Below are 24,384 nucleotides of genomic sequence, written 5' to 3'. Positions count from 1 at the left end.
CCATACGATAACCACATACCAATCCACAGACGATCTTGATACAATCGCAAGCTATATAGATTTACAAATTCAAACATCTACAATTAATAAGAAACACATTCTTGATATTGGATTTCCTTGGCGAAAAACATCTTCTTACCCATAAAGGTGAGTAATTCCCTCACACACAATATCAAGTTATCAGTATTGATTGAAATATGATGGGTAGTCCCACATGTGCAAATTAATGTATTTATTTTATGCCTTCTTTTATGCCTACTGATATAACGAGATATCGGCTATAACGAGGAAAATGACTCGGTCCCGACCATCTCGTTATATCGAGTTTCCACTGTACAATGCAGCTAAAAATAGTCACCCTAGTACCCACAACTTAGCATATTTCATCATCGGAACAGTACTGATTTTGGAATGTAGAGCACACATCACAGAAACATCAAATATTGTCTGGTGAGGATGATAGGGGCGCTAAGGTTCCTGAAACGATGGCTTTAGCGGCAACTAAACGCCCTATCATTCTCAACTTATGATATATGCTGTCTTTACACCTAAAATGGAGGTATTGTACCATGGATATACCACCTACTTACTATACAGAACACACACTTGTACATGTATGCATTTATTTTCATGCATTTAGAGTGTTCACAAAATATCTTATCTGTGACAGATATGCATACACAATTACAGTCTGCATCACTGCATGGCTTACTCAGACTAACACTCTTTCTGTTCTAAACTTTAACTAATTTTTCAGCCTCGATCATGACTTAAAGGTACATTGTACTTTTACAATGTAATAAACTTTAACTTTTACTTAAAGTTTGCTGCTGTTGTGCCAAAATTCTTACAAACTAAGATTAGAGGAATATTTACATGGAAAGACAAATTTTACTTAATTTACCATAAACTTGACAATGACGTTAAATGGGAGTCATTATTTTCACAAAACAATTTTCATAAACATGTTGCCTCAGAAGTCCTATTTGATTTGGAACTTTATTGAATGTTTACACATGTGTATTTACATTGCAACAGAATAAAAGTGCATACAACTGATTGATCAGTGATGTATAGGGGAGAGAAAATGGAAGAACATACATGAAAGAAAAATGGATTCCCCTCCACCTTAAACACCATACCAACTGACAATATGTTATTGACAATGCATCAAAGTGTGCTGTGGCTGCTATCACCGCTGCATCGCACTCGGCGCCCTCAGACTCTGGGTGCGGAGTGGAGGACGACTTGGCAGCATGGGTGGTTTCCTTGGTGTAGAAGGCTTTTTGGGGACTGATGGTTTGTTGGCAGTAAAGGGCTCCTCCTCCACCTCCTCATCCATACCTCCATCTTTAGTGATGCGATCTCCACCTTTCCTCCAGTCATTGTTTATGGAGTTGTTAGCATTAAAGTTGGGTCTGGAGCGTGGAACTGGCTTCAGGGCAGCTCTGGCACCAGCTATGCCGTTTTCAGGAGTCTTGGTCTCATGGACCGAAGGTGGACGTTTCAAAGGCGGGGCAGGTCTCAGCGGTGCTTTGCCAGATTGGTTCTCAATAGTGGCAGGCAAATTGAAGCTGTGTGAACGTGTCGTGGGTTTAGACTTGGGAAGCAGTGCCTTGACTGCAGGATCGGTTGGTGGTGCAGTGGGGCGAGAGACCGCACCCTTTGGCCGGCTGGGTGGTCCTGTGGGGCGGCTTGGGGGTGGAGCACTTGGCTTTAACGGCTGCTGGGTAGGGACTGGCTTGTACTTCACGTCTGGAACGGTAGGAACCAAGGGATGAATGTCATGCACCACAGATCCAGTGCTACTGTTTGGTATATGCTCAATAGTAGGTGGTGAGGCACGGATGGATGGAGTACGAACAATATTCTTACTGGAAGTTCCGTTGCTGCTGACATATCTCTTGTTCACATATGAGCCATGCCTGCTCCTGGAAAATAAAAATGGTATACAAAGGGACCAACTTAGCTTCCATAGTATAGAGTTCACAGTTCTTACAATGTCTGACAGAAATGCTTCTACTTTTGAGATAGCAATCTACTTCACAAAGATTGGGCGGAAATCAACTGCATAATAACTTGCTCCCAGATATGCTCTTCATACTGTCTGAAATAAACAAGTAACCTGTATCATCCCAAATTTTTGTGAACAAAGAATGAAGAGTTGTAAAAATATATATTTTTTTAATCTCACAGATGAGTGATATGACACTTCCGTGACAAAACATAGGAGAAAAGCAAGAAAATCTCCAAAAGGGAGAGATGCCAAAAAATGCCAATGACATATGGATGCACAGGAAAAGTTCATAAATCTACCAAATTGCTCAAAATCTAATAAAGACAAATTTCATTTTTGTATTCCCTATTCAAATTTTGTTTGCTAACAACATCATATTCACAATGACACAAATACTCACAAAAAATTACAGCTAGTTTTCCACTCACGCTGCTTGATCTCATAAATTCATACATGCAAAGAAAGAGTTTATATAAATCCACATACACATACGAAGAGACTTGTACAAAGACCTGCAACCATACAAAATAAGTCATACAATAAAAGATTGACCTCGATCAACTTAATCAGACACATCAATGCTGCTTAATCGCACAAAATACATACAGTATATTAGAAAACAAAAGTCTCATACATCATAATTCCATTGATTGAACAAGACTCTTATTCGCCGTTTTTCTTAATACCGCCCTCTCCCCCATATCTCTTATTTCATATTGCCAAAAAAAGGGGAGGGGGAAGATATTACTGGTAATCAAAAAAGATATAACATGAAGAAAACAATCCTTACCCAGAATTTGGCTCCTTGCTTTTCTGAAACATCTGCAGAAGCTTCTGGCGTTTGCAGTATAGAATGACACCAAGAGCGATGAGGGGGAGGACCAAGAGGAAGAAGATGAGGATACCTGCCAAGACACCATTGGACACGCCTACAGAGTGGGAGACAGAAAACAGTATCAATGGCATTAAAAAGCTGTCCTCAAAATATGAGCAGGAGAAACACTCGTAAGCACATCAAAATATTCTTAAAAGCTTCCAGAATTTTCTGAGTGGACAGAGTTGATTTGTAGGAACATCAATTTTCATATTGAAAACTTAAATGAAAGCAATTCGATGTACCAAATTATGGTACCAAATTCTGTACTGCATGTTGTTTTGCAAATAGGAATTACAGCTCTAATTTAAGAAATATCTATAATAATATCTTTACAACAATTTCAATTTGTTTAATCTGACATCAATTAGTGTCATTTTTTAGATGGTCAATTAATAAAACAAATTATAGGTGTTATAGAAAAATCCAGTGACACAAGAAATCAAATTTCAGTTATCAAATCAGACAATGATAAAATGCATTTAGATTTTATATGTGACAGTTAAAAACTGAATCTGGAACAAAAGGAATGATGACATGAAGTTATTCCATACCCTTAATGAGCCAAAACAAAACAAAAAAGGTAAAGAAATAAGTCTACAAATTCTAATTTTGATATGAACATTTTACTAGTGTGGGGACATTTCTTATATTAACACGACATTATTTGAGATGTTGGAAAACAATCCAATGACAGATATGGGATATTGAAAAACATCCATTTGATTTAACAAATGAAGTATTAAAGTTATTACCATAAAACAGAAAAAAAAAATCAGGTTTGATGAAAAAGCCACTGAAAACATTCAAAGACAATGAGTATTCAACCATTATACACTTTGCTGACAAATAAGGTAAAAACCACACACATACATATTTGTGCAGTCTTTAAACTAGCATAATTCTTAGAGTTACGTCTTTGGATTTTGGATTTACAAGGATTCACTAAAATATGTTAACATTAAATATTTCTTTGTTGTTTGCTTTACTGGCTGAGGAATCACCAAAACATATCAGGCCATGTAAGACACTATGCAAAATATTGCTCTTAATAACATTAGTCACGGAATAGCTTCTGAAAGCTGAAATCAGGCTTGCTTCAGTACTAAATGCTTGTCCTTTCTTGAAAACCAGTAACTCACCATCATGAACTGAACATACATGTATCAACTTTAGAAGTGCATACTTGTGCATAAGCTAGCCTATTCAGATGGTAACTTGTCTTTTTCCATACAAATTAAGGCTACTGAGAAAAAAGACGAGATTGCCCGTAATATAAAAATTATGGCAATTTATTCAAACATCATCGTTAGCATAATTATTACAAGGTGCGCATATCAAAATATTTTGCATCTTGGCAACAAGCAGAGCAGAAATTTGCAGAGCTCAAAGACAAACCAAATACAGTTATATATAGAACACAGCAGTATGCTCCTAAGCTGGAATACACAGCAATGAAGGTCTCACACCTATAAACCACACGGATTTACCCTTGCCTCTTCACAACACCATATCGAACATACTAAAACAAATTAGAAAGAAGATTCATTACAGATGAGTCCTATGAGTTTTAAGCAAACTTTTTAGCTGCGCTTGACGAGGGAAAACTTCTTCACCAAGAGCATACAATATGAGTGTTAGAAATGTCTCGTACAAACATTCTGAGGGATTACTTTTTTAATTAGCGTAGAAACACCAAAATGCTGACAATTTCTGAGTGAGACGGCATGTAGTCTAACTCAAAGGACCCAGTGCAGGAGTTTGAGCAGAAAAAAAAGAGCTTTGCAAATCCATTGCTTAAAATGATACAAGTTGCTTTATTTGGCGACCAAATAGGAAAGGCCTTTTGGGTATGTTTGTGTATTTTATACAGATGTGAGACCTTTCCCCATCACAGTGGTCACTAGAGGGCGCTAACACCAACAGAGGGTCAAGCCCACCGAACTAAAACATAGTGGAATGCGTGTCCCTATTCCCAACATACACGAGACCGTGCAGCCAAATTACCATGTTGCGTCGCCATCTTGTTCGGTCAATTTTTCCTTATATGGAGTGCACGCTTAGGCGCGGTCAGACTGGGCCACTGGTACGCGCGCAAGCAAGAGTACGCCGTCCAGTGGCTAGTGATTATGACGTAACAATGCACGTTTGTACATGATAATGGTCTTGCGCTTCGGAGACACAGCCCGCACTCCATATAAGGAAAAATTGACCTAACAAAATGGCAGTGGTAGCAAGTTTTGGTGGCTGCGTATTTCCTGGGTGAACACGCATTCCACTATGTTTTAGTTCGGTGGTCAAGCCCAGTGCTCATCAAGTTTGGCTTGGGACATATACATGTACCTGTGGGGAACAAACAATTGTCCCTGATAACAGCTGCATTTGATGCATTTAATTTTCCAATCTTACAAGACATAGAGAATGACGTAAAAAGCTCCAAATGATTTCATTAAGTCGAAGTGTCCTTCATTCATTCCCAAAGCCAGTAAAATATAGTGTGACAAGGAAAACAAAGCAGCACATACTAATTGCTTAATTGGCTGAACCCCAAGTATTGAGGGCGCTGCATATTAAGATTATATCAGCAGATACCGATTAGACAGTCCGATTAAAAAATGCCTTGAAAATTCAGTGGTGAAAGCTGAGCCCTCTACCATGTAGAAGATGTCATTTCATTATCTGTCAACAAGCTTGCAAAGAGACTCATGAGACATCAGAAGGCATACATATTACATGGATGCAATATATAAAAGATCATAATGCTAATGTTTACATAGAGACATTAGCAATCATGCAATAATGGTTTCGTACCAGAGCACAGCGGGCTCTGAAAAATTCGAACGAGCCGTTAGTTTGACTCGACGCGGTACCGCGATAATCAATGTACATGTATTGTACGAAACCATTATTGCATGATTACTAAGACATGAGAGCACTTTGGGGGCGAGTAAGTCTCACAGTGTTAGTTATATGAGCGGTACTTTAACCTGAAACACAAACTAAGACAAGGAAACTCAGGGAAACTTTTGAGGTACCAAACCTTTATATCATCTTTAAACACTTGATCACTTTTCACTCTTACAATATCTTTATGCAGGTAAAACAAATATAACTCTTGATACAAACAGTAAGGTTTTTACACGGACTGATACATAAGTAAAAATTTATACTATACAAAAGAAAAAAATTCATGGGAACAAAATTATGTTCATATATTTCAATGATGCACACATTCAACTCACACAGTTTAGTTCTACAACATCCTAAAATTTCTTTTGCCTGATGCACTGGAAATAAGTTATTCTGATTCAAGTATAAAGAAGAGTTTGCATTTGATATTTCCATCTTATTTCATGACGGGGGAAGGAAGGGGAGGCAGGGTCAGAGGTCTTTACATGGATACACACAAAAATTGTTTCTGGTCGTAACATAAAATTGTGACAAAAAAGAAAAGAAGAAAGAAAACTTTTCAAGGAAGTAGGGCCAATGATAAAGAATGAAAATGACAACATGTCTGAAATGAGTCTAGTGAAATTAGAGAGCAACGCAATTCTTCATCGTAAACTTAGTTTTATCAGACATGGGATGAATTCTAAACCAGTGGATGTGAGGTCAATTTTTCTTTTTCAACAATTGCTCTGGCAGAAAAAAAAAAGTAATATCAGGTGAAAGCAAACATTGGTCGCACAATAAAGTAAAACCAAAATGACTGGCAAAAAATTAGCAGACCAAAAAAAAAAAAAAAAAAGAAAAGAAAAGCACAGCTTGCAAATGTCAGTGTCACAGTATCATTGTCAGAAATGAGGAAAATTGAATTAGGTAAAATGTCTGCACACCCAGAAATGCAGCATGGTTGATGATGACGGTGCAATTATGGAACTCAGGAGAAAGATTTCCCTTAACCCGTTGAGAACGAGTTCCGAGTGTACTCGGGCAGGTGTCTATGGGAAATGCGTGTTGTAGCAAAATCAGCTCATCCTCAACGGGTTAAAGATGGACATCAATGACAGATAAAGAAAAAATGTAAGCTGCATGCATCGAGGTTCGGCAAGAAACAAAAGGAAAAAAGATAGAGAAAACGCTCTCTTTTGCTTGTGGCATGTAAGTCTCACCACTCGGCAACCCTCCTGGTTGATTCTCTGTTTTATTATGGCTTTCTTCAGTTGGGACTTCAGGCAAGCAAGAAGAAATGTAACACAAGGGAGGAATAAAAGATATCAGGGATATTTCAATATGACCACAGTTTAATACTCCTACTCAGTACCACAGAAGCATCCTTGCATCAAAGAATGCTAGAATCTGGGCTAATCAGGGAAGTATATGAAGTAAGTGACTACTACTCTCAAAGTTTAATTTATCATAGGTGATCCTTTTCAATTCACATGACTTTCTTCCTTTCCACTACTACTGCTTTGTGATTCATATGGATGATTGTTTAGGTTTATAAGAACAAGAGTCATGACAGTACTTTACTAAAAAGGAGATGTTTGAGTGGTTGTTTTTGTTTTCCTTTGTAGCATTACATTAATGATGCTCACCATGCTCTTGCAAATTCATCCATGGAAATAGATCATTCCACTTCCTTATTTTAGATATATGAGATTAAAATCAAGATCACATCTCAATTACGACAACATTAGTTTATGGAGATAAAGATGTCTGTCTTCATGAATTAAAGGGGGTTCCATGACACTTGCTCCTGTGACAACTGCTCCCATTAAATATCTGCGCACAAAGCCAAACACAAATTCTACCAACAAACATAACCGTAACCGTAACCTAAATCCTAATCTTCACATCAGACCAAGCCTAAAACCCTATCACAATCCTAACCCTAACCCTAAGTCCCAGGAGAAAATACGACTGAAGCAATTGTCGCAGGAGCAAATGTCGCATCACAATTAAAGGGATGGTATAGTTTTGGCTGAGATGGGGATTCAGATTTTAACCTTTTGTAAGATAATGAGAAACCATTTCTATAAAATATTAAAGAGCATACAATTCTACGAGGAATTAAAAGTTTATTTGATAAAAATCAGTTTTGAAATGCTTGAGATATCCACAAACAAAGAGGTCATAACAAATGGTGTGTCCCACCTTTCATCAGGACCACTTTGTTTTACTTTTTTTTAATGATGAATCTCAACAAAAGCTATACCATATCTTTAATATGATATTTCAATTATACTGGGTTATTGGTAAAGAAAAGGGGTCATATCAAGGATACAGTATTAAAGATGATGCCAAGGATCACACAATTGATCATGCTCCATACATAGTAGATATAAAGAATGAGCTAGAATGGGTCAAACATTGAGTCATTTTTTTACAATCAACAATTACCAAATGTAGCTACAAACAATAGCTCTTTACATTTCATTTTTATAGTAACATTTATTCAGTTACTAAGTGAAAATGTAATGATTGTTAAGTATGAAAAAAGTAAATTTGCACTGAGCTAACATGGAACAGTGAAATGATATCGCACTTATGATGATAGTTAAAAACAGTAAATTTACCAGGTTTCCATAAAAATATATTTTGTTTTTGGCTTTTTTGGCTAGGGGAATTTGAATTGGATTTGAATGTTAGCCACTAAATCACATGAAGTGTGAATATGAATTCAGTATTTACACCGACAAACAGGGTTGAAGAACTGTGACTCTTAAAGTTCAAATGTGAAATTAGTATATTTTAGAAAGTTTAAAGGACAAGTTCACCTTCATAAACATAAGGATTGAGAGAATGTAGCAATATTAGTAGAACACATCAGTGAAAGTTTGAGGAAAATCAGACAATCCGTTCAAAAGTTATGAATTTTTGAAGTTTTTGTGCAGTAACCGCTGGATGAGAAGACTACTGCAGTGTATGAATAACTTAGATGTCACATGCGTACAACAATATAAGGAAAATATAAAGAGAATTTCACAAAATTCCATCTTTTGAAAAAAATACACATTCCCCTGACTCGTTACCGACAAATGTTATGGGTAATATTATTCCCCCTGCCTTTAGAAAGAGTCAAGTCAAGAGCTCCTTTATTATGCGAGAAAAGTGAAAATATGTTGAATTTTCTTTTACATTTTCTTTACACTGTTGTACGCATATGACTCACAAGCTGTAGTAGTCTCCTCATCCAGCGGTTCCAACACAAAAATTTAAAAAATTCATAACTTTTGCATCGATTGTCCAATTTTCGTCAAACTTTCACTGATGTGTTCTACTATTATTGTTGCATTCTCTCAATCCTTATGTTTATGAAGGTGAACTTGTCCTTTAACTACAAAATAGCTGAAGAATAAGTCTGTTTTTGAAATGATTATCTGTAAAACACGATTTTTTCGCGGCATGAAATTTTCGCGAGTTGCCTCTAACATTCAATGCTTACAGTGTGGACAAGAACTTCCACATGCATTTTAATTTCACGAATCTTGGCTCTCATGACATTTATGAAATCAAAATGCATGCGAATATTCCTCGTTTTACATGATCTGTGCTTCTGACTAAGCGCACTTTGAATAATGCTGGCACTATTTTAAATTTACGAGTTGTTTGAAGGTTTGAATTTTGAATTTTGAATTTCACAAGCTTGAGATCAAATAGATTCAAGGATGTTTCCGTCTTGAGTAGTGACATGTATACTGAGGGTGGTGAGAAATCTGGAGGTCTCTCAGTCAAGATAGTGCACTCAAAACAGTTGAGACATTTGTTTAAAGGACAAGTTTGCCTTCATAGACATGTGGATTGAGTGAATGCAGCAATATTAGTAGAGCACATCATTGAGAGTTTGAGGAAAATCCAACTATCTTTTCAAAAGTTATGAATTTTTAAAGTTTCTGCTCAGTCACTGCTGGACGAGAACACTACTACAGCTTGTGATGTCCCATGTAGAACGATACAAAAAATACCCCCCAAAAAGCAACATATTTTCAATTTTCTTGCATAATAAAAGAACACTTGACTTATCTCATTCATAAGGAAGGGGGAATGATATCACCTTTAACATACATCAGGATGAGTCGAGGAAATGTGCATTTTTTTCAAAAAAATAAAATTTTGTGAAATTCTCTTTGAATTTTCCTTATATTGTTCTAGTATGTGACATCATACACTGTAGTAGTCTTCTCATCCAGCAATGACTGCGCAGATACTTAAAAAATTCATAACTTTTGAACGGACTGTCTGATTTCTCCTTAAACTTTCACTGATGTGTTCTATTAATATTGCTGCATTCACACAATTCATATGTATATGAAGGTGGACATGTCCTTTAAACATAAAATACAAGATTCCCATGCAACTTCTTTATTCTCTACTTTAAAGAAGGTGAGCAAAATGGTGCGATGTCATGCTATCATGCAACAGAAACACAAGAAGACTGGATAAGATAGCATAACATTTATCAAAACAAACCAGGCTTAGAAAATCAAATTGAAACATATCTTCTAGAAGGCACTAAAGTGAGATGAATTCAATTGTGAGTGAGCTTGGCTTGCTGTACAGACATACACTGGTTCACAATCACAGTCCATGCTACTTTCAATATTGATGCACTATGGGCCAAAATCAATTAATTTTCTATCAAACTGACTGAGGGCTTTCATTTTCTTCTTTCTTTTTGAGGGAGGGGTGGGGAGCTAAGGGGGAGGGGGGCATGATCATGATGAGTAGAAGGGGATGTTGAGAGGGAATGCACCAATGATCAGATACAGAGTATCAATGAAATGTAAGGTTAAGGCACCGTAAGAGACTTGAGACGATGAAGAAACATCATCCTCATTGCCTTGCTGTCTTAGCCTGGGGTAGGGAAAGCCTGGGAAGTGGACAGACTACGGGTGGGCAAAATCTGGGGGTGGGGAAAGCCTGAGAGATAAAAAGACTGCATGGGGGTGGGGAAAACCTATGAGATGGACAGACTGGGGGAGGAGAAGCCTGGGATATGAAGATAATGGGGGTGGGGATAGCCTGGGAGATGAACAGACTGAATGGGGGGGGGGGCTAGGAGATGGACAGATTGTGGTTGGGAAAGACTGGGACATGGAAAGACAGAATGGGGGTGGGGAAAGCCTGGGGATGGAAAGAATGAGGGTGGGAAAAGCCTGGAAGATGGAGATACTGGGGGTGGGGTAAGCATGGGAGATAGACAGACTGGGGTGGGGATAGCCTGAGAGTGAAAGACTGGGGGTGGGGAAAATCTGGGGTTGGGAAAGCCTGAGAGATAAAAAGACTAAATGGGGGGGGGGGGGGGGAGGGGGACCTATGAGATGGACAGACTGGGGGACTCGGAGGGGAAAGCCTGGAAGATGGGAGATACTGGGGGTGAGCATGGGGGATAGATAGACTGGGGTGGGGATAGCCTGGGAAGTGGACAAACTACAGTTGGGGAAAATCTAGGGGTGGGGACAGCCTAATAGATGGAAAGACTGGAGGTGAGGTAAGCATGGAAGATGGAGATACTGGGGGTGGGGGAAAGCCTGGGGATGGAAAGACTGGGGGGGGGGATAGGCTGGGGATGGAATGACTGTGGTGTGGATAGCCTGGCAGATGGAGACATTGGGGGTGGGGTAAGCATGGGAGATAGAAAGACTGGGGTTGGAATAGCCTGAGAGATGGAAAGACTGAATGGGGGTAGGGATAGCCTGGGCTATGGAAAGACTTGGGTGGGGATAGGCTGGGAGATGATCAGTTGGGGGGTGGGGAAAGTCAATTTCAATTAAGGTAGATGCGTGGCCTCCGTATTCTTTCTTCATTAATTTGAAATGAATCGATTCCAGTGCCAACTCCTTCATGTTACCAGGATGGGAAATGGAATGGAATGGGGTTGGGTGAGAGGATGTTACCACCGGTGGAGAAGAGTTACTCATTATTAATTCTGTTGTTGTTGTTGTTGTTTCAGGGGATGATTGCTCTTGATGCCATGCACCCTTACTCACCCATAGATACAGGAGCGGTACTGACATGGTGGGATACCCCACGAGTGGTTACAGTTGTGATAAGGACTGTACCAAGTGACCAGCAAGGGTCAGGGGTCAAAGGTTAGAGCCATGGGTCAAAGAGGAAGGGTACAGTATGGGTCAGAACACACAATGTGGCATCACAGGTGTACATGAATGCTGGAATAATCAGCTGACATAGCAATATACATCCTACACACACTACCTCAACACCTAAATCTTTTGATAAACATATATATATATATATTTTTTTTTTTTTTTCATTTCAATTTGTTTGGCAAAATCTAAGGGAAATGACAAATGATGGGCACATGTAGTTTGTATATTGTATACCCATACTGTAATTGAGTCAGCATGGTAGGGAATACATAATTGAAAAGGACGATTTATTTAATCAAATCTATCCTCCTATATTTTGCATTTATACCAAAAAAAAAAATCAAGTAACTTAAAAATGTTGAACATAGATGTATTCATCACTTTATTTACAGGATTTGATGCAGTAAGACAGACAATGATTTTTTGAAAAACACAGACACAAAACAAAGAAACAAATGTCATGAAATGAGCATTGGTGCACATGGTTCAATAAGGACCCTACATACAAAAACCAAACACTGACATCACACACAACAAATGAAGGGATTCACAAAAACCTTCTTTTGACTTTGATAAAACAGTATGAGGCACAGGCATATAAGAAGACTTATGCAACAAACACAAAACTGCATTCAACCATTTGGCTTAGTACTTTCTGCATTAAAAAAATAATCAGGATTTGATTTAAAAATTGCCTCCTATCAAGACCGCACGCACATATGTATGTGTATATATATATTTTTTTTTTTCTTTTCTACACAGAGAGATTTAAACTGCAAAACCTATGCACTGAATACAACAGCAACAAAAATAACTGATGGACATATATGACTTGGGAAGAGAGTTGAGATTTCACCCTTACCAGATGGATCAGGGGGAGAGGCGGGGCCTGAGTCGATACTTCCCCCGTATCCAACGGTGTCACAAAGAGGCGGGGCCCAGCCCTGGTCACAGTGACAATGATTCTTACTATTACAAACCTACAAGGAGAAGAAATATCAGCATTACTTCATAAGCAATATATCAATGCTGGTGCGTGAATCACATCAGATTATCAACAGCTAATATATCCAGTTCTTGGAAATCATCTAAAATATTTCAATTACAGCCAATACTGACACTCAATTCTTAGCAGCACCTGGGACTGCAAAAGGAGTCAACAACAAAAATGTTTCAAGACTTTATTTGTGTAGGATTGCTGCATATCAAAACAATGCATTTCTTTATTCTTACTGTCAAGGTAGCGATAGGAAAAAGCTAAAAAGAAACAGTTACCCCTTGGTATAGTGGTAGTGGAGATGAACTAGGAGATCAGTTACCCCATGACAGTGGTAGTGGTAGGAACAAAGATGAATACATTTTACCCTGTGGCTGTGGTTAATGGTAGAAACAAGGTCTGGACACACTGCAGCACCCTATGCTTGCAGGAAAGGGGGATGAAATCCTCTCTTTTAGCAGTGATGGGGACATGGTCCAAGCACATTCACCTATGGTATAGATTTAGTTTATGTAAACTTACCCCATGGTTGTGGCAGTTGTACGGGCATGATCTCACACCAGCTGCACTCATGTTCTGGCACTTGAAGTCCACACAGATCTGCAGAGAAAATAAAGTTTCAAATCTACATTGCATATCGATATATCCACACAGGATTACATTATTTTGTTACACAATATTCAGAGAGGCTAACCTATGCAGGGCAAGTTATCAATTTAAATATAGGAAATATTGGATCCACAAGTTCTCTTCTGCCACAAGACTGTCTGATTCATAAAATTTCCTGAGCGTATCAAAAAATAGTATATACTTCTACACCAAAACTTATCTACCACGAAAGAGTTGCACATACTTTAAGAAATTATGGTTGAAATATTTCCTTTTGTCTGTACAAACAGCAAAAAATGTGCACAAGCTTGTAGCATACACATTCTGTTCTTCTTCTTCTGTTGTATTTATAAGTTTTCATCAACTACTTCACTCTCCTTTTCCTTTTTCATCTCACAATTTTGCCTTTGTTTTTTTTACTTGGCATCATATCACTATTCAATCCTTTACTGTAAATCATCAAAACTATCCATCACTTTAAAATGTGATCATACGCAATATTTTTGCAGCATGAAATTTTCACGAATTGGGGCTGACGGTCTCTTTCCCCGAGTTGCCTCTAACATTCAATGCATATAGCGTAGACAAGAGCTTTCACATGCATTTTAATTTCGCGACTCTTGGCTCTCGTGAAATCCCCAAAATTCACATGCACGCTAACGTCCCTCGTTTCACAGTAGTTGGGTAAACTGAGGGATTTATTCCCTTCACCTTTCCCTCTGCACAGAGCGTTCCCTCGGCAACATAGCCCGGGTCTGGGACATCTTCCCCGAAGTCAAATGACGCTGACTTGCAGTCGTGCCGCCGGCCCCAGGCATCCGTCGCCTCCCCAGTGGCAATCCTGGCGATGCCGCTCAGCACCGGTCTGGACGGGACGTTTTCACACATCAGACGACCACACTTCACATTCCTAGACAATCAGAGAGGAGGTACAAGAGATGAATGAATTATGCTCAAACGGTAATAATGAAAGTGTAAGTTATGCCCACAATAAAAACTAATGATGATAATCTTAATATTGATGATTTGCTGATCTACCAGCTATTGTTACACTTTCAAACATACTGATGATGATGATTATGATAATATTTCTGACAATAATAATAATGCTAATAACACTAATAAAAAAATCTATATAAGAACAGTAATACTAATAATAACAACAAAAATAATAGTGATGATACACTATGAAGAAGAAGATGAAGACAAAGAAGAAGAAGAAGAAGACGAAGAAGAATCTAAATATAGAATCATATAAATCCGTCTTGTGAATGACTCAAACTTCAAAGAGCAAAACTAGAAACAGATCAACAAAATATCAGAGACAGAATTGAATGGCTGCTTTGTACGGTTAATTGTATGGTAATAGGTGTAATCCCTCAAACTGATGCATTATAATTTTGCACTCACTGTGGTAGGCATGCCTTGTAGCATGGGCCATTGGGATCTTGCTTCCTGTAACATAGAAAGCAGACGAACCATCACTTGCAAGATTTTTATATACACAGCAGCTTGTGGGTAATTCACATCATGACTTTCAAATCTTCACTTACTATCTAAGCATTCATTGTTTGATACGCTGGCATGAATTACTGCAAAAAATATAAACTTTCACTTTCTACTGCGAACAAGTGATAACACAACCTTGCACGGCAACACAATTCAAGGAACGATCAAACACAAGCTTCTGAAACAAATTAGTTGCAGAGATCTGAACTATTCAAAGAATCAGAATCTATCAGTTTATAGCAGCAGACTGGTATTTGCCATCTTTGTTAAGGTATACATTTCCTATGTAGACCTTACTCATTTTAATTACTCAAAGCATTATGACAAAGATTGTGACAAAAGCCATTCAACCTGGTCAGTACCCAGTCAGTGAGAACATAGACACTTCCAGACTGCCAATCTATTTCTATACCCACACCCAACTATCATAAACTGATTATTATCTGGTCAGAATCAATCACAGTTTGAGTGTTACCAGGGATTGTAAAATAATACAGGGGGTAATAAAATCATACGCTCTTAATTCAAAGTGACTGAAGTGCCCTCCCACCACAGCAGAGACACTAACTCTCCCACACTCACAATTGAGTTCAAATTTCTCCCACTCTAACGTTACTAGATGTGTCTTCTACTTAATTATTAAAGAGATACTCTCTCCCACTTCAAATTTCACTTTCTGCTGCTGTACTTTAGTTTTGTACCAAAACTCGACTCCATTAAACTTTGGTTTTGTCATGCACATATGTTCAAACACACGGCTAAGATAGCACAAGAGCATCTATAATCCTAGAACTAGATCCTAACTGCTAAGAACATCATGCCTCACACTGCTGACAGCACACGATACTGTAAAAGTGGATATTTTCGCGCCACTAATTTTTTGTGTTTGGCCAGGTAAGAAGAGTTTCGATTGTTTTAAATTCTGCAAATCAAGACATCATGCACAGGAACATATGGCATGCAAAAATATTTGCGTGCTTTCATTTTCACGCTAGCTTCTGGTTGTGCGAAATGCGTGGAAATTTCAACACCGTGAAAATTTCCACTTTTACAGTATTGTGTGCATGCTCATGTGATCAGTGTATCCAGCTTGCTAGGGGTCCAGATGGAGAAATCTCCAATTGATGAGATGCCTGGGGCTGGAGTACCTAGCACTACCTTGTATAAGAGAGGAGATAATAGCTCACACCTTGTATGTAATGAAGCTAAATCTGATGTCATCAATGACTTCATATCTGACTGAAACAACTTCATCTGTGGCCATTCTAATCCAATAAACACCATTATAAACTGAGACATTTTATGGTGATATAATACCTCACCCTTGATTTTCTTTGAATATCCAACAACCATCACATAACAATTTCTGACACCTGGTATCCTTCATAGGGTTGCACAGCTGCTCTCACTATTTATATCTATTAAAAAAAAAAGAATTCCCACCCCAATACAACAACAAAAACAAAACATATCCCTCTGCAGCCCCCTAGAGACACTCACGGTATAGGACATGGGTCCTCATCAGATTCTCCACAGCTGCCAAAATGGCTGCCCTGTCTGTTGAGGTCAAAACACTGATCAATTCCAACCCGTACACCTGATGGAGAAAGAAACACAATAACAATAATAATAATAATAATGATAATAATTAACCGTATTCATACAGCACATATCACACCAAAAAGATTAGTGTCTCTATGAACATTGAAGGAACTATTAAAAAATGGGAAAAAAACATGAGAAAGAGAGAGAGAGAGGAGGCAAAACAAGACGAAAAGAGACAGAGCTGAGACAAACATTGTACAGTGTTAAGCCTTGTCCACGGACACGTTAAAAAGATGTGTTTTCAAAAAAATGCTTAAAATCATCTACTGTGTCGGTTTGCTTGAGATACATGGGTAATTTGTTCCATAACTCTGCTGCTGCCAGTTGAAAAGATCTTGCGCCGTAAAACTGTGTTTATATTGTGGGGGTGTACAACAGAAGTTTGGACTGAGAGAGAATATTTCTTGTTGGATGATACTTTGTTATCAGCTGTTATAGATAAATAGGGACTAGTTGTTGTTTTTTTTAAACTAAGAAATACTACAGTTGTACTCTCTAAATTCCTTAGATTGGAAATTAATCTATAAGATTGAGGTGAGGGCCCAATCCAAAATTAGATTGAGAAAAAGATTGACTTCTTAATATATCTAATTTGAGATTTTAGAATCCTTGGTCTCACTTGTTCGTTTGCCCCATACATCCTCACACTGGCGTTGGTAGCTCAGACACTTTCCATTGAAGCAGCGAGCATTAGCATCTCCTAAACACTTCTCTCCATTCTGCAAATAGACGTTACCTGGGCACTGCAAAGTCAATCACACAAAAAACAAAACAAATTTCACTTCAAGGGAAATAGGCTCTTCTCCACACCGATAGTAGGTATATCTCTTATTATATTTTGGATCAAAAATTTGTCTTCCATTGATTGGTTAAAAGAGCTTCACGTGATTGTAGGTATTTTGAACTATTTTAGAGTGTTGGTGTGTTTGACGCTCCATGAAGTGCTATTTGCAAAATGACGTCACTTTTATGACGACATTTTGCAAATAGTATCCTATTTGCAAAATGATGTCACAATCACCCTTCTTTACAATCAAGTGTACCCGTCCGCGTCTGGTCCCGAATTCTAGTGTTCAGGTTTGCAGCAGCCATACGAGCGCTTGGATACATGCGACGGGCAACTCTGGCGGTGCCACGGCTACTACGTTTTTCAATTTCCGATCTCTCGCACTGTTGCGTATTGCAGGCGCTGTGCTGCCGCCGCAGTGCGGCTAAGCCTAGGGCCTATATGAAATGATTTTCACTTTTTATTCAAATTTTTGATCCAAAATATAAAACAAATATACTTTGCCTAGTTTCGAGTTTCTTGTTAAAACTATGGGCCTCGGTGACTCCAAACTGGTACTATTCACTTCGGGGCTGCGCCCCTCAGTGAATAGTACTAGTTTGGAGTCACCTCTGCCCATAGTTTTAACAAGAAACTCTCAAGGCCAAGTATATTTGTATAGTAGTCACAAGAATTTTAGTTGTCTTCATACAAAGCAGTCTTTTGACTGCAAGACATGAACATCTCAACATACTACCACTTATCTATCAATCTACGTCTACTTAATTTAGAAGGGAACCTTGTTGACTTTTTTTTTCTTTTAGAAAAACTTTTAAAGTGGATTTTATCAACCTATGCACATATACATATGTCACAGATCTTTTCATGAGTGTGCACTTCACTGCACATGGCAGAAGCTTGAATATAACTTATTTTTCAAAAGGTCACCTCACACACAAAAAGGTATGGGCTATGGAAAGAACTACAACACTATATTTCTGCTGGGGTTTATCATTAAAAGAAAACAAATTTACAGGCCAATGTCCTCACTCAGTAGAAATAAAAGGTATTGTAGGAGGGTGTGTATCATTATCTCATCATGTCTGGGGATATTTGTTGCAGATATCATCATCTTGACATTATTAAATTGGCAACTCTGAATTTCACTACATACTTCATATACTGGGCAAAGATTTGATGGAACTGGTTGAAGTCATTGAATCTGCACAAACTTGAAAACAGATTAAAGCCTTAGTCTTATATCTAAAAAAAAATAAATGTGTTGCCAATTTAAGAATCAGTTACAGATTGAGAAATTGAGATGCTACAAATATTTTTAAACAAAAACAAGCAATCACATGTGAATAATAAAGGGCTTGAATGAAAATGCATTTTTTACTCTACCACATGAAAGACTAACAGTGACATCAACTATGGTATTAAACAAAATACAGTAACAAACCATATGTATGAGGTTACTGCGACGGGGGCCCTGTTTCATAAAGCTGTTCGTAAAGTTGCGAACAACTTAAGAGATACTGGTGATCAGTTCTGATATGCAATACTTATTGGAATTTCTATAATTCAGCACAAGAACTGATTACCAGTTGCTCATAAGTCGTTGGTAACTTTAAGAACAACTTTATGAAACATCCCCCTGATGTATTAAATGAGCAAGTGAACTATATGCTGACTTTCCTCAACAAGAAATTACTACAAAAGATTGTGTGTTAGTGTCTAAGGCTCTGGTACTGACTGTTACTATGGTGATTGTCAGAGACTGACAACTTGTCAGGGCTGAATACTTTCATAAAATGGTGCCCACATCTTACCTCTGCTGACATCCCAGTGCAGTATTCTGGTAAGTCACACTCATTAAAAGTATCACGGCACAGGGCACCTCTAGACTTCATTTGGCAGTATTCATCACAGCACTGACCAGCGGCACAGGTTGCGTTGACATGGAAACGGCACGTCTCGGCAATGCAGCACTTTGTGTCACATTCCTGGTGGAGTGCACATTGCAAAGATAACCTATCTTTACAATCACAGCATTGGTGCAGAAAACTTTCATCAGTTGGGGAGATCATACAATAAGAAATTCAGGCTTTTACCAACCTTTAACCCTATTCTAACTGGGGGGGGGGGGGGGGTTAAATTACCCCCCCCCCTACATTTTGCGCCACGATTCCGCAACGCGCAAAGATTTTGCCGCGGCATTTCATGACTTTTTTCATTGAAGTCTCCGCATATTTTGAGACCAAATTTGCGACGTCCGGGTACACCGTTCTGAAGTTACGCAATGTTTTGCATATGCATGTCAACCCCAAAACAGCTCAAATTCATGATTTTGTGTGCAAATCCAATGCAAATTGTGTTTTTTTGTTTAATTGATATAAATTAGATTATTTCAACTTTTAACCATTAAAATTAATCAATCAGCTCAGCTTGGAAAAGTGCCTGCAACAAATTTTGGCAAAAAACAATAGAAAACAAAAGGTCGAAAAAACAATAAACTACATAAGAAATTAAAAACACAATACAAAACAAAAGAAACTGATTTTGATTGCGCTATTTTTTTCTAAGAAAATTGTTTGATATGTCTTGAGGAACTCTGAAGCAAAAATTTAGCAATCCTTCAATCTTCTTAATGGAGTTATAGGTGAAAATATGATTTCATGCATAAATTTGCATAATTAATCTATTAAAAACTATAAAATCAAATTGTTTCTATTGTATGACCATATAATCTTGTATTTGCAATCCGGCTCTATGTGCAGGCAAAATTTTGCGGCGATTGCGCGATTGGCGGCCGAGATCTGAAAGGGGGATCAAATTGACCCCCCCCCCCCCCGTAAAAACTTGGTCTCAAATAGCTCAGTTAGAATAGGGTTAACTTCTACCAATGATCAACAAACAGGCAGGCAGTGCTAGAGAAATGGTGCAATCACTTGAACTTCACAGGAATGGATGAAAGCTAGCCAGAAAATCATCTCAGGTTGATAGAAGCCTGAATCTCCTATTGTAATCACAGCATTGTTTTCCAAAACATCATATAGGGCCTAAATACATGTATCATCATCTTGTTTATCTACAACCCTAACTAGGATGTTGCCTTTGAACCGAAAGTTAAAGAATACATGTATCTCCAAGAACACAAATTAGCTTAAGACACATGAGTGGTTTCATCAAGGATAAAGCATACATTAGAAATGTTGTGAATGCTTGAGTAGGCCCGATCCGGTTTATCCCAACAGTCCAGCAAATAAAGTATCACACCCCAGACTGGATGTAGGATAATCACTACATCAATATCAGGCCACAAAATAAATATATCAAACTCTACTGTAAAGAGTCCAAATTGAAGATCTATCACATCTGTGCACAAGAACTTCTGTGTGCCAACCGTTCAATGCTTTGTTGCAAACTCTGAAGCAGCTTTGCAGTGACATGTGACACATGGTGACACACTTTTGGGTTTTAGAGGGCAGTATTTTGGTCTCAAAGGATAGAAATGATGTAACAAACTCCTTCAGGGACAGATCTAGACTACCACCATCTAAAATACTCATCTAATCCTCTGTTTATCAGAACCTGATGGAACTTGGCAGATTCTTTATGAATACCTCAAGTTCAAACTATCTGATCATTACAGTGACAGCCTGCTTGTTTTTTTTTTTGTAGTTTGTTGTCTCTGTGGTTTGTTTGTTTGTTTGTTTGTTTGTTTGTTTGTTTGTTTGTTTGTTTGTTTTTGTTGTGGTTTTTTTTTTTGTTGTTTTTTTTGTTCTGTTTTTTTTTTTTGGGGGGGGGGGGGTTGTGGGTGAGGTTAGGTTCCTACCTCAGGGGTACCACAGTCACACTCTTCCCCTTCCTCAAGGAAGCGGTTGCCACAAACCGGTCCTCCATAGAAGCTCTTAGGGTAGTCTAGGAGGCACACCCCATACCCCTTCATCAGCACGTCTTCCAGGGTATCCCTGGTGCAGCTAGAGAACATAGTGGACGGAGGCTCACTGGAGGGTAGAAGAAAGATTGACCCAGGGGTAACAAAATTAGATGACATCTTAAAAGCTATTCCATGCAAATCACAATCTCCCACCCCCTCCATTTCTCTCAATACCTTGCAAAACAGACTTCACAAGAAGAAAATTTGCAATGACCTCAACTTGCAAAGTAGCAGCTGCTTAGTTGAAAGTTACAGCAGCCATTAATCACTGAATAGCACAATACAATGATATTCAATTACTGTTCACATAACCAGAAATGTATTTTTGAAAATGTTCAGGTGGATATGTTGTAAAAATACATTTCCTGTATTAGTAGCTTACAATGGTAGCAACATTTATCACATGAATACCACTCAGATTGTCTAATTGATGCCATGTAATCTGCAATCATACATTACTACTGTTCACTTGATATGACAAAAACTTTAGAGGTAATATTTTCAGATATTCTGTAACATGCTTCTTTTGAAATTATTTCATCCCTAATGCATAAAACAAGCAAACACGGGAGGAATATAGCAATAACTATACTCACATTGTTTAAATAAAAGTCAGTCACACACATTTTCAGTATCTTATTAAAGAGCTATGTCCCTGAGTTTCTGATCATGTAAACTTTTATCACTCAGCAAAATACACAAAAACAACAACAACAACTGAAGGCTATTTTCTCAAGTGCTGTCAAAAGATATGATGCATGAAACAGCTACAACTAAACAAAACAAAATAGGAAAAAACACACGATGATCCAGCAGGCCATAGAAACTCTCTTTGATGTCACGGTAACTCACGCTAGACTTTCATCCATGATGCAAGATGTATCGGGACAGGTGCAGGCCGGAGTGTTGTGGAAGAAGCCTAGATTGTGGCCAATTTCATGGGTGATTATGACTGCTTGACGTGCTAAAGGAAGCTCAAGGTCCTACAGGGAAGATAAAATATTATGAAAATGATGATAATGGTTTAAAATAACTGCTACTTCATGTACAGGTAGTAATGCTTACAATCTGTAAAGACTAGAAACATTACCGGTGACGAATAATACCTTCGCTTAACAGTTCTGCACTAGTAGTCCTACACTGGTAGCCCTACACTGCTGAGAATACTAAACATTAACTAATGTCCTGTTACCATGCCAACATATTTTCCATTACTTTTACAAAATATGTCGTGCACAACTCTTTTTTTTTCACCTTCCTGAAAATCTGCAGTATTAACACTTGTTGGTAGCCAGCCAGTCTGGTTAGACTACACATTTCTAGTGCCTTATTCAACTTTACATTGTATGTCTCCTTTTTACACTAGTGCTTGAATAACAGGCAGAGTTGTGCATCAAAACCTAGAAAGCAGCTGGTCCTAATACAGTTGTATGTGACAGATATCACTGCATTGCACCTCTAGAGGTGCTAATGATGAGATGATCTCCATTTTCATTTTCTGAAGTGGCAAAAAAACTGACAAGAGTGTAAGTACTGACTGAAATGAAATCATATCAACTCACCGTGCTAACACCACACGACTTGTCTTCGGTACACATCTTACCATGTTCAGCCATCCCAACAATGGAGTCTGTGAATATCTGTCCCCTGCAGAAGGAAACATGTCAAAATAAGACAGAAATCAGACTACTGATGCTACTATTATAAAACTACAATAACTACAAATCAAACTACTAGGTACTACTTCTGCTATAAATACTACAACTACAACTCATTTAATACTATTGCTGCTTCTACTACTACTCCTTCTTCTTCTTCAAAAAAAAAGAAGAACTACTACTACTACTACTACTACTACTACTACTACTACTACTTTATACTACTACTACTACCACTACTACTACTACTACTACTACGTGTGTTGCTAAACATCGAGTTTCGAGTTTCGAGTTTCGAGTTTCGAGTTTCGAGTTTCGAGTTTCGAGTTTCGAGTTTCGAGTTTCGAGTTTCGAGTTTCGAGTTTCGAGTTTCGAGTTTCGAGTTTCGAGTTTCGAGTTTCGAGTTTCGAGTTTCGAGTTTCGAGTTTCGAGTTTCGAGTTTCGAGTTTCGAGTTTCGAGTATCGAGTTTCGAGTTTCGAGTTTGGAGTTTCGAGTTTGGAGTTTCGAGTTTCGAGTATCGTGTATCGTGTATCGAGTTTCGAGTTTCGAGTATCGAGTTTCGAGTTTCGAGTATCGAGTTTCGAGTATCGAGTTTCGAGTTTCGAGTTTCGAGTATCGCGTATCGAGTTTCGAGTTTCGAGTCTCAATTTCAAATTTCAAGTTGCAGATTTTCGTTAATTGGTAATTGAAAAGCCAGCGATAAATCGGGAGCCTGTGTCTCCTTCTTTCTCTTTGAATACTTCAAGCCTTACAGCAATAGCTTTGGAATCTGCGCTATTTTGTTACTGAATTACACTTTTACTGCAATTCCATATCAAATTTGTCTGATTGAGTTACGTAACAAGTGTACTATACAGCCCTTAACATTTGCAGCAAAAAAAAAAAAAGAAAAAAGAATAGGGCCCATGTCATTATAACGAGATCATCGGTCCGACTAATTTACTTCATTATGTCGAGACAATTGTATCCTGACACATGGAATACAACCACAATTGTGCATTTATTAAAATGCCCTGGTGCAAACTGGTTACATGTATAGACGGATAATATGACGCGATATTGATGAACAGAAAAAGTACATGTGACGGGGAAGTGTTGACTCGCGAAAAACAAAACAAACTGTTATTTTCTAGGCTTGTTATCAAATGTTTTAGATTTGACGATGCCGTAATGATATCGCAGACGGGACCTGCCTTTCGTAACGTCTTTCTTGCCCGATATCAAATCCGTTTTCGATGCCAATATAAAGATCAGGGCAATCTATTCACAATTCAATCACAAAATGTTACATTGCTATAGTAGGAAAGCTGCAATTCTTTGACATAATTGAAACTCGAACTTTTACCATTTTC

General features: G+C 38.1%; 1 protein-coding gene across 1 annotated transcript; it reads right to left on the bottom strand.

Moving 5' to 3' along the window:
- Positions 1-1,192: 1,192 nt before the first annotated feature.
- Positions 1,193-23,020, bottom strand: LOC139715018 (disintegrin and metalloproteinase domain-containing protein 12-like; the record flags this gene model as incomplete). The annotated part of the gene is made up of 12 exons (XM_071626652.1): positions 1,193-1,925; positions 2,808-2,946; positions 12,807-12,924; positions 13,464-13,541; positions 14,262-14,460; positions 14,961-15,007; positions 16,565-16,656; positions 17,284-17,407; positions 19,263-19,436; positions 21,269-21,440; positions 22,226-22,356; positions 22,936-23,020. Coding segments are annotated over 12 exons (2,092 nt in total), but the record flags the coding sequence as incomplete, so codon positions are not given.
- Between the last annotated feature and the right edge of the window lie 1,364 nt (positions 23,021-24,384).

This window comes from Diadema antillarum, unplaced genomic scaffold (assembly GCF_040938485.1).
Source record: "Diadema antillarum isolate AM-2024a unplaced genomic scaffold, OU_Dant_1.0 seq00002636_RagTag, whole genome shotgun sequence".
Taxonomy (NCBI): Eukaryota; Metazoa; Echinodermata; class Echinoidea; order Diadematoida; family Diadematidae; genus Diadema; species Diadema antillarum.
This window is presented reverse-complemented; position numbering and strand designations above follow the sequence as displayed.